Source organism: Ooceraea biroi, chromosome 14 (genome assembly GCF_003672135.1).
Source record: "Ooceraea biroi isolate clonal line C1 chromosome 14, Obir_v5.4, whole genome shotgun sequence".
Taxonomy (NCBI): domain Eukaryota; kingdom Metazoa; phylum Arthropoda; class Insecta; order Hymenoptera; family Formicidae; genus Ooceraea; species Ooceraea biroi.
In genome coordinates, this window is record NC_039519.1 from 5,746,190 (window position 1) to 5,763,588 (window position 17,399).

Sequence of the window (17,399 nt, forward strand, 5' to 3'; positions counted from 1 at the left end):
CTGATCTAACTGATTTCATAACCATTTGTCAACATCTAATTATAACTTTCAAAGGATTAAATTATGCTCCATTTATGATGATTGCATTTTCCACTTTCAAGAAAACGATCAACTCATTTTAAGCTAGATGAACACAAGAAGTCTGTCGGCTCAATGAATATTATCCGTTTGATAGGGATGAAAGTCAGAATATGACAAATGAGATAATACCATCTTCCATTAATTTCTTCTAAAGAATCTGCAGATGTGCTTGTATAAATAAATTGATATAGACACACAACACGTTTTACATTTGTATTATCTTGCTTATCATTTTTCAGATTCCAGACAACATAAATTATAAATATATAAAATATGTATATTATAAAAATAGCTTATTTCTTTTTAAGCAGCTTTTAAACATTTTAATAATGTCCACGGTTTAAATTATATTTCATATAATTTATGTACAAATTTTACATTAAATCTGCAAATATGAGGAAATATTCCCACTTGCTTGAATATTTTATTCCACAAGCATTAACGTTCATTTAAAATTAATAATTGAGTATAAAAAATAAAGATACAAGTAGCATATTGATAATTTTTCAGAAAAATGTACTAATGCATCATCACACATGAGGTATTTTATATAGTATATATCACTCTTGTGGTTGTAACTAACTTAACTTGGCGTTGCACGTGCTTTCAGGTTCGAGATGACCACTCTATCTACTGCATCGATATTTATATACTAAACGTAGCAATGCCATTTATCAATTATTTTTCAATTTCACTATTTGCGGAATAATGCAATTGAACAGAATCAGCCCTGCTGCTGACAATGAGATCAGTACTTTTATATCTGTCGTGCTTACTTATATAAACATGCGAAAGTATCGATTAGATAGGTTCCAACAAGAGAGAAAATAGATTTTATTCCATATTCCATATTATTTGATAACTTTTTACTAGTTTTTAGACATCCACACAATATTCTTATCAAAAATTTAAAATATTAAAAAGCAGTGTATCTAAAATTGAGTAAAAATTAAATTAATATATTCTTCTTTTATTCTCTATCCTGCCTTCCCCTATTCTCTCTTCTTCTCTTATGATCTGAAGATGTAGAAGACAAAAATTGTACTGCATGTATGGATAAATTTACAATTAACATCTTCTGTTAATAATTTAAAATAGCAAAAGACATCCTGCTGGTACTACTAGTACAAGAGAGAAAATAGATTTGATTCCATATTCCATATTATTTGATAACTTTTTAATATTTGTTTTTAGACATCCACACAATATTCTTATCAAAAATTAAAAATATTAAAAAGCAGTGTATCTAAAATTGAGTAAAAATTAAATTAATATAATCTTCTTGTATTCTCTATCCTGCCTTCCCCTATTCTCTCTTCTTCTCTTATGATCTGAAGATGTAGAAGACAAAAATTGTACTGCATGTATGGATAAATTTACAATTAACATCTTCTGTTAATAATTTAAAATAGCAAAAGACATCCTGCTGGTACTACTAGTACAAGAGAGAAAATAGATTTGATTCCATATTCCATATTATTTGATAACTTTTTAATATTTGTTTTTAGACATCCACACAATATTCTTATCAAAAATTAAAAATATTAAAAAGCAGTGTATCTAAAATTGAGTAAAAATTAAATTAATATAATCTTCTTGTATTCTCTATCCTGCCTTCCCCTATTCTCTCTTCTTCTCTTATGATCTGAAGATGTAGAAGACAAACATTTTACTGCATGTATGGATAAATTTACAATTAACATCTTCTGTTAATAATTTAAAATAGCAAAAGACATCCTGCTGGTACTACTAGTACTTGAACTAGATAAGTAGTTCAATGAAATCGCTATTTTCAAAGAGCTTTTCTTGCCGGCAACGTTTTTCAGAGCAAAGTAATCACGTCATGTAACTTCATTCTACACGTGTGAAGCACAGCAACTTTCATGCAGTCCCAAGGTTGCTGGAGCGATCGCTTCGTCGATTCATCCGCAGGTATCCATCAAGCCCCGGTGATTTATTGCACACTTGTGGCACGAACATACCCCAAGATCCAAGGACACACGGTCAATACATAGATGCATGGAATCAAGTTCAATTACTGCTGCGCGTCTTAACGGCTCCCGACCGAGCGCGCGACGCGACGCGGCGGGATTTATTGGTGCAGGAAGGCGTATCATGGGGGTGGATGAGAGGAAAATTGGATACGCCAACGAAAGGATCTGACATGATCGCGTCGTAGGAGTTGTTTCCCTCGAAGTTCGATTTTTAACCGGACACGCAGCGACTGCAGCAATGGCCGGCGAGATCCAGAGCAGCAGCTCTGAAACGCGAAACGCGAACGTTTATGCAGTCGTCTCGCCGGTTACGTTGCAATCGAGTTGCCGATGGGAACGCGAATGTCCTCGCATCATCACAGAAAGTCATTTCGCGCGATATCAAAGACTGCGAAACGGCAACGTGATCGCGCGGCTCGCGCAGTTCGCTGCACCAAAGTGCGACGCGTTGTCGTATTTCTCCCGGGAGATCGAATGGAATTAATTCCCGCAGGAATCCCACTCTCCGTTTAACGTTTAACGGGCCGAGAAACGAGGGATCTCGAGAATCCTGCGCTCGGTCGAGGTAATAGAAAAGCGGCGGAAAAGGCGTGCATTGATTGCCTCGGATAACGCACTATGCAAAAGTTTCGCGCTGATCCACGGGTAAATGATCAAGACAAAGTAGACGTAATGAGTTAGGCGACGCGCCAGTTCGTTAGCCGGTACCGGCAATTAAGGGCCAACCGCTTAATCATCGAGAAGCGTAGTGTAATCTGCATGTGCGTTATTTCGCCTCGTTGCAGTTTAACTTCGTGTCGCCAAAGTTTCTATGTTGCGGTGCACAATTACACAGAAAATTCAGTTACCGTCGGTTACCTGTAACGAAAGATATTCAAGATTGACGTCAGGTCATCCCGCACGTGGCAGACGCGGCACGCAATTATCGGAATAAGCAAGTATTGTATATTCTGTAAATGTGTACGTTGTGCTACGTAAGCCCCATAAATTGGCACGTGGACTAATTCACGTAACGATGCATGATGATTTGTTTGTTATAAAAATAATGTAATAATTATAAGCTAGAGAAAGTAACATCTGTTTTCGAGGAGATCGGCGGAAATATTTCAAGGTTGATTTTCATTAAGCTGGCATTTGTAGCGTTAAAATCAAAATTGAATAATTTTAAATTCAAATATATTGTATAATTCCTATCTATATAAATAATCTATATAAATATATATAAATAATCTATATAAATATCTATATAAATATATCTTGCAATTTTTTTAAAATCTTGTAGCTTATTATGCGTCGCTGCAATCTATATTATTTTTTAAATTTATTTTGTAATTTATTCAAGATTAGTATATTTCAAGTGCCAGGAGATATTTGAATATTATATATAGTAATAATATTTCGCCAATATATGTATATTTTAAGTCGTTTTATTCTCGTGCACTTATGTCAATAATTTCACAAACTGTATATTTTGATATCCCAGAGCAATTAATTAGTAATTAATTCTGGACAATTCATTTTTTTTAAATCTTCTGTATTTGTTGAATGTGCGGATGCCAATGCAATAACTAATCAGTTCCAACTTTAATGTTAATCCCTTGCGAATATAAAGATAAAATATAAAATTAATTAAAAGTTAAATAGCACTTAACTGTGCAATATATCTAAATTTGAGTTTTAATGGTGAGACTGCCAGGGTTAAGAAGGGTTCGAGGTCGAGATTCAGTAAAGAAGCACGTGGCAATCTATTTTAGGTACGAAACGATCTCTTGAGACGTCTGAGAGAGATACAGAATTGTTTCTACTCTTGTTGTAACTAAACTTAAATTCTCTTGTATAATATGAAAATAACAAGAATTCGCTGTAACCTCAATATATAGGATGATTAACGATACGAATGGATTTGTGAATAATACAAATACAAATTCATCACAGAATCTTCGTGCTGATAAAACATAAAATACTGAATCGAGAATCATTGTCAGATATTAATACGCTTGACCTAATTGCGGGGAAAACAGAGGTCGTAATTTTAACAATCGAGTTGAAAGTTTGCGCGTATCGGCAAATAAGTGAAGTGTCGAAAGAAGAATGTTTCTAGTAAAAACATTTTGAAGGCATAAAATTTTCTCTAAGATATCGTAAAGTGTATAAAGTTTATAAAGGTTAAATATTGATAAGTGTTCTTTAATAACATTTATCCTACCAATAATCTCAGAAATTTTAACGTAAGTGCTCTGATTGGATTCCGATTTGAAAGAGTTAAGGTAGAAAGGTAAATATAAAGAGAGAAACAAGAGCTATCGCGGAGCCACTATACAGGGTGTCCCGAATTTAAATGTCCAAACTTCGGGAGCGTGTAGGGGATGATAAATGAAAAATAAAAAGTCCTTTAGAGATATGCTCGTTTTTACTTCGCTTTGGAAAAATCGCAAAAAAGAAAACGTAGATTTCACACTTATTTATTCACGTTGTCACTTGCTTAATGTAAATGTAGATATTGTTCAAAATGTTGGCCTCTTGCTGCGATGCAAGCATTGCATCTAGTACGGACAGCTCGTGTTGCAGCCAAACACTGATTGGTGATATTTGGTGCACTGCAGCCACGATTCGGTCTCTTAATTGCTCTCTTGAGGTGACTGGCAACGAATAAACTTCCTGCTTCAGGGCCCCCCACACAAAGAAGTCCACTGGTGTCAGATCAGGTGATCGAGGTGGCCAAGATACTACTCCTCCACGTCCAATCCATCTTCGTGGATAATGCCTGTCTAGCCAAGCTCGAGTAGTTCTGCCATAATGAGCTGGACACCACATCTCGATCCGTTGTTGCAGGCGGATGTCTTCTAAATAATTACGGAAGTCTGTCTCCAAAAAATCTGTATATCCGGCTGCGTTTAATCGAAAACCATATCAGCATATTCAACGTTAGAACATGTACGCGGCATTGTGACAGGAGTAATTCACTCGGTGGCTTCTGATGAGTAACTGACGAATTTATAGGAGAGAAGCAGAAATGTAAACAAACAAAGGAAGTGCGAGAGTATGCGCGGCGCCGATTTTCAAACAGAAGAATTCCGGAGCGACGAGTCATCGCTGCATGAAATCTACGTTTTCTTTTTTGCGATTTTTCCAAAACGAAGTAAAAACGAGCATATCTCTAAGGACTTTTTATTTTTCATTTATCATCCCCTACACGCTCCCGAAGTTTGGACATTTAAATTCGGGACACCCTGTATTAAGGACTCGTACAAGTTACAAGTATTTCTCGATTCCCTACAATTTTCATTCCATAACTTGTTATGTCATGAAGTCAATAGCAAGCTCGCTGTTGGTAATTCCGTAGCAAACTTCGCCGCGTCACTTTCTCCATCGGATAGATCGTGCGACATGCGTTACCTAAATTCCAAGTTAGATTGCCTACGCTACAATTTTCCGGTGAAAATCGGGTCAGCCGTTTTTGCATGACGCGTGGACAAACGAAATAGACACGAAAGTTTCAGTTTTATTTAAACTATAGATAGTTTTGCTGAAGGGTCGATGAAACGATAATTCCTCGCGAAAATCCACCTAATGTTTTTCGCGACTAACTTTTCGATTTTTCATACGTGTAGCGCAGCGACCGAATTCATGTCGGTGCGCGTATCCGAATTGCGAGAGCGAGAATCCAATAATTTACGGAAACATGGAAACGGTGCTACAGCCTGCCGCAATTTCTGAGATTGAACGTACTCGGACTGCGTAAAATCCTGCGTATTGACGTGATGTTGTAGCGGACAGTGACGTAGCAGCAGACAGTGCATCCGAGCACTGTAAAGTATCATCCGTTTTACGTTTCCCGTCAATTTCTCATTTCATCGAACATCCGAGTTCGATGAAATGAGGAATTGACGGGAAACGTAAAATATTTTATCACTGCCAGGACTAATCTTTTACATAATCCAATTTCAGAGAATCACGACGATATTTGTGAGATTTCGATTTTGGACCGTCGGCATTTTATTGTTCCTCGTAACGTTTTATAATTGTGCAATTTTTATAATTGTGAATTATTTTTAATTCTCTGCTATTTGGATATTTTAACTTTTACTTGTAAGCTTATGTAAATGTAATCTAGAATAATCCATATATGTTTTACTTCCCGTTGCCTCTCAAATGAGAGATATATTTCTATTTATAGTCAAGCAATAATAAACTCAGCACATCGGCAGGGCCGTTTTCTTCATCAAACATTTGCGCCGATCGTCGTTGATATATGACACTTCTTGCTACGAAGAATCCTGTCCTCATCACTATAGTAGCCACCAGCTATTTTGGTTCATCGTAAAAATACGATGTGTAATCTCCTCTTCCTTCTTTCTCTTTCTTCCTTTCTTTATTCATCGATCCATCATTGCGTCGTTAAAATTGCATCAAACAAAGAGGTCAACGTTAGTTAATGTTCATGACGTAACTGACGCTAAATATCGTCAGATTCATGTCTTGCAAAGCAACATGGATCAAGAAATAAGGATATCATCGTCTCTCCGATTTTTTTTCTTAATCAGAATGCACTTGCAATGTGCATCTGGTGCGAAATATTTATTAAAGCAATGATCTCACGAATTGCCTCTATATTATAAAATATTTCATTCACCAGAGTACATTTGCAAAGCGCATCTGGTATAAAATATTTATTACGCTTTATTTTATTTACATAATAAAATTAATATAATATTCTATAATTTAATATACAAGTTTGAAACAATTAAATAATACAATTGATATAACACAACAAATTGCCTTATCATATTTTTATTTCCGCAGCCAACAAAGAGCCAACATAAAGCGTTTGAAAAGAAATGAATATTTCGTCTTCAAAGCAGACTTCAGGATCCCGTTAAAAAAGTAAAAAGCTTATTAAAGTTACAGATAAATTGCAATGCGCAGATTGCCGTGTTATCAGCGGTAGATTCAGCTTGCAAAGTCGATGCTTCGTTCACATCGATGGGTACTTTGCAAGAGACAGATTCAACAATGTAACTACTGTCGCGATGAAAAACCTCATGCTACTGGACCGCAATAGAATCGCAGTTATCACGTGCCAGTTATCAGTCGACAGTGCGTTATCAGCTAAGTTACCACCGGGGGCTGTCTGTACGATCTTTATATGCCTCTATGAAGAGATCAGCAGCAGCGTTTCTCCACGAGCCCTTCCTGCACCCTTCCGGTTGGCGATCAATACTTGGGGCGGGTAGCGTGCAACGTTCGCAGTCTCCCGCACGCTCTCGCAGCGTCCCGACTTCTCAACAAGCCCGTTTCACGTGATATGCAGGATAAATCGATAGCCTTCGCATCGGCATCCGCTTATCCGGTGCGGGATAAATATTCATTTGTATGTCGCGGAGTGCCCGGGGTGTTCCATCGTATGAATGTGCGCGGAACGCTGCTGCCAGGGGAAATCTCGGCGAGTTCGTTGAGGGTGCGTGATCGTTGAATTTTGGATCGTGTAGCGTGCCTGCGCGTACAGGCGCGCGTGGAATTCTTGCGGGGACAAAACGGCGAAGATGAAGAGACAGAACGTCAGGACTTTGTCGCTGGTAGTGTGCACGTTCACGTACCTCCTCATAGGCGCAGCGGTGTTTGACGCCCTCGAGTCGGACACCGAGAAGAGACGCTGGGAATTTCTCTCGGGTGAGTCCCGTCTCACTGTTTGCGTCGGCAGATATTTTTATTCAGATCGATAATTGATAATTCATTATTTCTGCCATCCCGCGCGGCGGCGAACGCCACTGCAGAGATCCGCCGTAATATGATAAAGAAGTACAACATCACACCGGAGGACTACAAGATGGTCGAAATCGTGATAATAGAGAATAAGCCGCACAAAGCGGGTCCGCAGTGGAAATTCGCGGGTGCCTTCTATTTTGCCACTTTAGTATTAGCCATGATCGGTAAGTGCCCGCACTTTTAAGAATCTTGAAAATTGTCACTCATTGCAAAATCATTCTTAAAACTACAGGCTCTTATTTTAATTTAATTTATTTTAATTTATTTTAATTTAAAATTGTATATTCAAGTTATTACAAAAATATATTCATGACTCTTATCAATATAGAATTTTTATAATTTGCTGCAAGGTTACGGGCATTCCACTCCAGTGACCGTAGGTGGAAAAGCGTTCTGCATGGCGTACGCAATGGTGGGAATCCCTTTAGGGCTGGTGATGTTCCAGAGCATCGGCGAGCGATTGAATAAATTCGCGTCGGTCATAATCAAGAAAGCGAAGACGTATCTCAGGTGTCAGAAGACTGAAGCTACAGAAATGAATCTCATGTTGGCGACTGGTATGCTGTCGAGCATAATCATCACGACAGGCGCTGCAGTATTTTCGAGATACGAGGGTTGGAGTTACTTCGACAGCTTTTACTACTGTTTCGTGACGCTCACGACCATAGGTTTCGGCGACTACGTCGCTCTTCAGGTAAATCTCACTAGCTTCTTAATCTCAACTGGGCTCTTCTTTATAAAACCGCGGTGAGAAAGAAGTGTACCATTTTGTAGAACGATCAAGCGCTTTCCAACAATCCTGGATACGTGATCCTAAGTTTGATCTTCATCTTGTTCGGCTTGGCCGTGGTCGCCGCTAGTATTAATTTGCTCGTGCTGCGTTTCATGACGAGTGAGTGAGTATATTTCGACTTTTCTTAATACGACTTTATTTCGTTGAACTGTGGCTGCACAACAAAATAAAGGACTGTCAAATCAGATTCCCCAACTAGAGACGCTTGTGATATGCGTCGCGACGACGCTGAGTTGCAATGTGCTTCGCACCACCTTCTTACCCTGGACGGCGAGCTCGTGGCGGTGAACGGAAGACTCGTGGCCAGCCACACACCGATTGTGCATGACACGGACGACTGCGTGAGCGTGTGCTCCTGTACGTGCCTTGGTCCGGCAAATTCTGAGCTGCTGGATCCCACGGGATATCAGGGCTACCGGCCATCCTTGACCTCCGCCAGCCTCCGGGTGAAGCGTGCATCCGTCTGATGGAGGGAGTTTCGTCGTCGCAGTCTACGTCGTCGATTCTTGAAGGCCGACAGCCGCGAATTGCTCGGCATCGATGTATAAGACCCGATTCCCCGCACAAGACTCCCCGAAAGGGAAAATACCGACGCGGTTGTGACATGCCCGCGAAGAACCAGTAACTTCCGGTAAAGACTTCCCTTACCTCGTGGAAAGTAAAATTAATTCGACAACTCCGATAGCATGTAGTATTTGATAAACGGGACGTTGACTGTTGATTGTTCTCCGACGAATTAAATAAGGCGAGGGATACTTGAATAACGTGTTCCTGCTGCATTTCCCGACGTCGTGTCGATATATACTCCCGAAGTTGATGCGTTTTGATAATTAATGTTGATCGTCTCCGTATTTGAATATACGGACGTTGTATGTGTAATCTGCGTGTTACAGTCGACTCATCGGATGACGACGAGTGACATCGTAATAACTGCTTTAGTAAACGTTGGTACGAAATGTTGATCAATGCGTTCGGCTATTCATATAGTGACTGTCGCAAGACCGCAAAAAAGTGAAATATTTCTATTACGTCACAAGTGGCATATGCGAGTTCATACGCGGATTATATTGATAGACACCTGCATTTACAGGTAGTAGTATTATCAATGTGTTATAAGATAGCGTAATGTGTATGTGAAGATTGTTTGATAATCTAGAGGTTTTTAAATTTAACCAAACTAACGTTAAACCTAAATATTTTCGTAATTATTATATTTGTTATGTATTTAAAAACGGTATATCATGTTTTTTAAATATTTGTAAGTGTAGCTATTGCAAATTATATCTTAATCCACGCACAAAGTATTTTTCTAAGTTACTTTATGCCACAAAATAGATTTGAGAACCTCTAGCAAGAGAATGCAGTATCGCAAGAATTATATATATGAATATAACATGATAGAACAATATTCAGGCCTCAGTAGAATAATGTTATATACATATTTCCATATTTGTACCCGTAAACGTAAAGAAATATTGCCTCAAACAATTTGACACGATCACTTGCATAATCAGATTGCAAAACAGATTGTACATGTGGATGTATCGCGACTTGTATTTTTTTAAGATGTTTATAAAGTAAAATAAAATGCAGGAATACCCAGGAAGACTGATAGTTCAAATTAAATCCAAGTTTTCTTATCGGAAATCTTTGTTTTCTTGCTTAGTTAAATCAATTTTTTTTAATTACATTTTTACATAATGTCTTTGACTTTTTTGCAAAAAAGTGAAATTATAATGAGAAATATACAATAAGCGTGACAATTTTTATTAGAAACAAATGTTGCATTTTGATGTTTAATTTATGTTTCACTTGTAATAAATCGCCTTAGATGAGGTGCAAAATGAGTGTAATCAGAATATTTTATGTTAAGTAGTATTTTTTTGTTACATGCCTCGCTATGTATTTTATCTCAAATACAAGATGTGATCGACATGCGCACAAGTTGTTATAACCTGAAGGTTTGTTCTGTGAAACAGTGTTCCAGTTAAACAATATGTACAATATCGTAAAAATTTGATCCTTTCCGGAACGTAATACATGCACAATATTTCACAAAATTGAAATAGACGCTCTAAACAACGCAATAGATATAGTAGACACACCCCGTATATCTATATTTTTTAATGTGAATTTATTTATAACAAATACAAATGCGCCATGTGTGTCATAATAAATATTTGTTTTCATAATTCTACCCTTTTTCATTGCCGAGATAAATTTTAATTTAATAATAAACTTATAATTAGATTATTCCTATTGAAACATTTATCTATTTGAAAAAAGTTGAAAAAGTGTAAATCGTATACTCGTAGTTATAAAAATTATAAAATTATATATTTCGCTACTGATAATTTCCGAAAGACAATAGAAGATTTCTCTTTGAGCTTAAACAAATGCCAATTATAATTCATCTAACCTAATGCAAATTCTACATTAATAATGGGAAGTTGATTTCCAACATTAAATGATGATCAAACATACGTGTCAGCTACCTCCGAGGCAAGAAGACAATTTCCCTTTCGTAGTTATAAAGCCATTGACATTAAAAAATGTATGGAAAGTGTGGTGCAGTGTCAGCAAATATACTCCCAAATGTAATCATTACATGGATAGCACTGCTGTAGTGACTGCTGAGAGAAGGCGACACGCTAAACTGAAGCATTGGTGGATAATACATCCATTCAGTTACGTCAGGTACATTTTAATATGTTCTCGGTCTGTACATAATTTTTTAATCAAAAATTCAGGAAGATCTTATGAACTTATATTTAATGTTTGTCTTTATATTTTTGTCGTGCACTTAAAAGATTTTTCTGAACAAGAAAATTTATAGATTTTTGTGGGATATATTGATGATGACAGTATACTTGATCGCCTTTCTGACAATTCCTTTCATGATTTGCTTCGTCGTAATGGATTACGAATTAATTCGTCTGGATAAAGTAAATATTCCGATTTATGCGATCTGCTGGTTGGATATATTGCTTAACTGCATTACAGGATATTACGATGAGAAAAGTACATCCGTCGAGTTAAAACCTACTAAAATAGTTATGTGAGATATTTTATATGCAAATTTAATTTTACTTGAGAAGTCGTTTTTCATTAATTTAAATTAATTTATTAAATAAATCTGTGCTCCGTAGATCTTACCTCAAAGGATTTCTCGTGCCTGATGTTCTATCGTCGCTACCGTACAATTATATAACATTGCCCTGGCGAAGACTTCCGGGGGACAATCCGTATTACATCATCATTTTACTCAATATTATCCCTTTTCTGAAGTTAATACGTTATTATACTCTCAACTTGAACATTTATTATCTATTAATGGTAATATCTTTCTCTACGAGAAAAAAAAGTATGCAACAATATTATCGAGAATATTTCTTATTTCAGCATTTTAACGTGAACAATTTTAATTATGAATTATGTGCCACGCTGTTGCTGGGAATATACTTAATCTTTTGGTTATCCTGCTTATGTTACTTGATACCAATTTTAGTAATATATTTTCTCAACATCCCGCCGGACGTAAGCATATCGACAATTTTAAATTATGCGAAAATTTCCAACGTTTTTATATTCAGGCATACTTTAAACTTATAATTATAAATTATGTATGAATATAATTTAATATGTATGAAAAGAAATGCGAGGATTGTTGGATGATGAGATTGGACGATCATAGTCTCAAATTTCGATTTAAGAACGCCTTGTTTATCGTGCTTGAAAATATGTTAGCTAGTGGCTATGGCTTATTTGTACCCGAGAGAGATGGTCCCATCATTTTAAATAGCAGTCTTATGATTATCGGCAGATTTATTGTATGCTACATGTTGGGTAAGGCATATTTATCAAAGAGAATATTTTATTATTAGAGTATTTGGTTTAGTTTGTGATTCTGTCTCAGATATTATTTTTAAATGATATTATTCCGAATTATTATTTTTTATTATTATTTAAATAATTTTATTTTAAGATGATTTATTTATCATTTTATTTGTGTTAGTCATGTTTCTTCGTATGAGGGCTGCTAAAAAAACATCCGAATCGAAATATCAAGAGCTAGTGGATCAATTAAAAGCGTATACGATACAGAAACAGTTATTGCCGCACATGAAAAAACGTCTCTTAGCTTATTACTATTACCGTTTCAAGAATAGCTACTTTCGAGAGAAACGAATTCTAGCAGACTTGACAGGTAATCGGTAAATTGATTGCGAAATTTTTATCAATGCCATGTGGATATCCTCTTTTCCTATATCCCAGTCAGCCAAACCTGCGAAGAACAGACATTGGCAAAATCTGTTCGACAAAATATGTGAGCAGAGAGGCCACAGATTGGGTACAAAATCCACCCAGTAAGCACACTGTCAGCAGTATGCCGACAGATTGGCAGCAGATATGAAGCAGAATAATGCAACGGATCCGGTACCATCTGTGTCCGCATTAAGCTTGTGTTCTGCCAGCAGATTCTGCTTATAACATGATCTGACAGCAGATTGGCGGCAGAAACTGAACAGAGCCTGCCGACATAACCTGGCGGCAGATTGGCGGCAGAAATAGAGCAGGATCTGCGCAGTGTAGTTGGCAGCAGATTGGCGACAGAAACCGAACAGAGCCTGCCGACATAACCTGGCGCCAGGTTGGCGGCAGAAACCGAACAGGATCTGCAGCTTTTGACACTATTCAAATTTACACGGCTAGGAATATGCGTTTTCGCTCCGCACCGCTAGGTGGTGAACATGTCGAGTTCTTACTCGACGTTAAGATTTAGCCTGACAGTTATATTGGGTTGTTCGGAAAGTTATTTCGTTTTTTCAAGGAAAAATGAAAGGCGGTTTTTTCATATTTAGAATAAATTTTATTCAGTGATGTATTGGCCATTTTGTTCCACTACCTTTCGTCATCTTTCTGGCAACTTTAAGATTCCACGCTCATAGAAGTCCTTCTCCTAATTGACAAAAAATTGAAGCAAGTGATTTTTGACGCCTTCATTTGAATCGAAGTTTACATTGTTCAAAGAATTTTGTAGAGACCGGAACAAATGGTAATCGGATGGTGCCAGATCAGGAGAGTATGGTGGGTGTGGTAGCACATCCCATCCAAGCTGTAAAAGCTTCTGGCGAGTGACCAAACTTGTGTGTGGTCTGGCATTGTCGTGATGGAATACGACACCTTTCCTATTCGCCAATTCTGGTCGCTTCTGCTTGATGGCAGCATCCAATTCATCCAGCTGACGACAATACACTTTCGAATCATCCGTCTGATTGCTTGGTAGTAACTCGAAAAATACGATTCCCTTCCAATCCCACCATACAGAAAGCATGATCTTCTTTTGATGAATATCTGCCTTGGATGTCGATTGAGCAGGTTCATCTTGCCTGGACCATGATCGTTTTCGCTTAACATTGTTGTAAACAATCCATTTTCCATCTTCAGTTATGATTCGCTTCAAAAATGGTTCATTTTCTTCACGTTTCAACAATGAATCGCAGATGGTAATGCGTCGAATCAAGTCAATTTCCTTTAAATTGTGTGGAACCCAAATATCGAGCTTTGAAACGAATCCAAGGCGTTTCAAATGATCGTAAACAGTCGAATTCGATAAATTTAACTTTTTAGCAATTTCGCGTGTTGTTATGCGACGGTTTGCATCCACCAGAGCCTTTATTTTCTCGTCATCAGCTTTAATTGGCCGACCTGAACGTGGTGCATCTTTCAAATCGAAATTTCCAGTACGAAATTTCGAAAACCAATTCTGACACTGACGTTCACTCAATACATCTTCTCCGTACACGGCACACAATTTTTTTTCTCGCTTGCACTGCATTTTTACCCTTTCGGTAGTAAAAGAGCAAAATATTACGAAAATGCTCACTTTGATTTTCCATGTTTGATGTGATGCCAAAAAAGAATTACTTGACAGATCGCAACACAATAAGATACTAAATAACGTCTGAAATGTCAGTTGTCAAAATATAAAACGAATTTGCCGCTTAGAGTAAGGTTAAGTATCGAGGAACGCGACTAACGACATCTCTTTGTGAAAAACGAAATTACTTTCCGAACAACCCAATATAATAAGTTAATATACGCGTCTTGACATAATAATATTAATTTTTCTAAGAATTTTGCACTTGCGGCACAGAGGTTCTCATGGACAACGTCCACACACGCCGCAAGCAATCTGAAGGCATTAAATTTGCCCCTTTAATCAAATTAAGTATTGATTAAAAAAACAGATTACTTTACAATAGTGGACCAATATAAGAAATTAATTCATACCCCACATAAAAAATTAGATTTATATTGTTAACCAATATTGCTCCAATAAATTTGTACTACTACGGCACTTTCTCGCAGAGCCTGCTCGATTTCTGCTCCCAATCTGCTGCCAACTACACTGCGCAGATCCTGCTCTATTTCTGCCGCCAATCTGCCGCCAGGTTATGTCGGCAGGCTCTGCTCGGTTTCTGTCGCCAATCTGCTGCCAACTACGCTGCACAGATCCTGCTCTATTTCTGCCGCCAATCTGCCGCCAGGTTATGTCGGCAGGCTCTGCTCGGTTTCTGTCGCCAATCTGCTGCCAACTACGCTGCGCAGATCCTGTTCTATTTCTGCCGCCAATCTGCCGCCAGGTTATGTCGGCAGGCTCTGCTCGGTTTCTGCTCCCAATCTGCTGCCAACTACGCTGCGCAGATCCTGCTCTATTTCTGCCGCCAATCTGCCGCCAGGTTATGTCGGCAGGCTCTGTTCGGTTTCTGCTCCCAATCTGCTGCCAACTACGCTGCGCAGATCCTGCTCTATTTCTGCCGCCAATCTGCCGCCAGGTTATGTCGGCAGGCTCTGTTCGGTTTCTGCTCCCAATCTGCTGCCAACTACGCTGCGCAGATCCTGCTCTATTTCTGCCGCCAATCTGCCGCCAGGTTATGTCGGCAGGCTCTGTTCGGTTTCTGCTCCCAATCTGCTGCCAACTACGCTGCGCAGATCCTGCTCTATTTCTGCCGCCAATCTGCCGCCAGGTTATGTCGGCAGGCTCTGTTCGGTTTCTGCTCCCAATCTGCTGCCAACTACGCTGCGCAGATCCTGCTCTATTTCTGCCGCCAATCTGCCGCCAGGTTATGTCGGCAGGCTCTGCTCGGTTTCTGTCGCCAATCTGCTGTCAGATCATGTTAGCAGGATCTGCTGGCAGAACACAAGCTTAATGCGGACGCAGATGGTACCGGATCTGTTGCATTATTCTGACTGAATCTGCTGCCAATCTGTCGACATACTGCTGACAGTTTGCTTACTGGGATTTTTGATATTAAATGTGATTTCTTTAGAACCACTCCGTGAAGAAACTGCGCTTCATTCCTGTCGACGATTAATCGAGAATGTGGCGATCTTCAAGAATCTGCCGAAAAACATTCTGCAGTCAATAGTGAAGAATTTGAAGTTCGAATTGTATCTACCAAATGATGTAATCGTCAAAGCTGGTGCCCAGGGTGACTGCATGTTCTTCCTGTCGTCCGGTACTGTGACAGTTTTGACGCCAACTGGAAAAGAGGTAGATTCTTCGATCGAAACGTCGCTCAACGTTTGTTTATTACAAGAAAGAAATCGTTTTCTGTGATTTCAAGATATGCCATCTGGATGACGGTGCCCATTTCGGTGAAGTCGCGCTCCTGGTGGCGGATCAACGAAGGGTTGCTAGCGTCATTGCGATCGAGGTATGCGAGGTCTATCGACTTGATCGTAAAGATTTTCGTCAATGTATAGATGTGAACAGCGAGTTATTCGCGGAGATCGAGCGCATCGCCACGGAACGTGTGGAGAGAACTGTCAGAATCGAGGAACAACACAAGCGTTTCATGATGCGACCTAATAATTTGCGAGGATTACGCCTTAAGGAGAAAACTTAACTTTAAATATTTAATTTTTAGTCGTTAATCAAAGTTATATACGTATAGATTTTTGTCTGCTTAATTAATCGTTTGCGTGGATTGCCTTGTCTTTAATTATTTAAAATAAGAGTATGTATCGTCTCTCCTTGATTAATAATTTTCCGTATTACTGTATTGTGTAAGAGAATTGCAATTATCGCAAAGCAAGCAAGTAATTAGAGGTATGATTCAGTAAAAGACAGTTCAGTTTTCTGTTGCCGCAAAATAATAACCGTACTGATCGTGTAATCATATATTTAAGGACCTTATATTATTATTGTCCATACAATAATCATATTGTAGCATTCATTTATGTCTACTTTTATTTTAAAATTATATGTATATATATATATATATAATATATAATATATATATATATATTAATCGTAACTTCTAAGGTACTTATAGTTACAATTACATCTGCTAAAGAGACTTTACGATAGCACTGTCGTGAGGAGCTATAATTCTATCGATATAATGCATGAGGGATATGAATCGTGATACTCTTCTTTTTTCTTGTTTTTGGCAAATCTCTTCTGCAGAGGTCAGCTTCGTGTCAAGACCCGTAGTATCGATCGTGATGAATTTTCGCCGATGTATCATCAGCAGAAACGGAAGCAATAATTGTCAATAACCGACGTTACCCGCGAGATCTTTTCATTGCGAGATAAGTTCTAAAGGAGAGCCTGCACAAATCACGGTGCTAATCGTCTGCATCCACGATCTAATCGTAACGTATTGCGAGATGCATCACGGTCGTACCTACGGATATCGTTGTCACACATATACAAGATAATGCCGTGCTGTTGGGATATGTTGTTGACGAACGCG

At 38.3% G+C, this 17,399-nt stretch overlaps 2 protein-coding genes across 3 annotated transcripts; both read left to right on the forward strand.

The window, feature by feature from the left end:
- The first annotated feature begins 7,297 nt into the window (after window positions 1-7,297).
- On the forward strand, window positions 7,298-10,811 carry LOC105282441 (two pore potassium channel protein sup-9). Of its 2 annotated transcripts, none has more exons than XM_011344392.3 (5): window positions 7,298-7,745; window positions 7,850-8,005; window positions 8,192-8,535; window positions 8,616-8,733; window positions 8,807-9,071. In XM_011344392.3, exons 1-5 carry the CDS (start codon window positions 7,619-7,621, stop codon window positions 8,920-8,922), a joined length of 861 nt encoding a protein of 286 aa, XP_011342694.1. In that variant the 5' UTR covers window positions 7,298-7,618; the 3' UTR covers window positions 8,923-9,071. The 2 variants fall into 2 exon arrangements, with proteins under 2 accessions (XP_011342694.1, XP_011342693.1); XM_011344391.3 differs by having other exon boundaries at window positions 7,299-7,745; window positions 8,616-8,737; window positions 8,807-10,811.
- Window positions 10,812-12,308: 1,497 nt separating this feature from the next.
- On the forward strand, window positions 12,309-16,547 carry LOC105282442 (potassium/sodium hyperpolarization-activated cyclic nucleotide-gated channel 2). The gene is made up of 4 exons (XM_020032682.1): window positions 12,309-12,480; window positions 12,650-12,841; window positions 15,969-16,192; window positions 16,266-16,547. Exons 1-4 carry the CDS (start codon window positions 12,309-12,311, stop codon window positions 16,545-16,547), a joined length of 870 nt encoding a protein of 289 aa, XP_019888241.1.
- The last annotated feature ends 852 nt before the right edge of the window (window positions 16,548-17,399 follow it).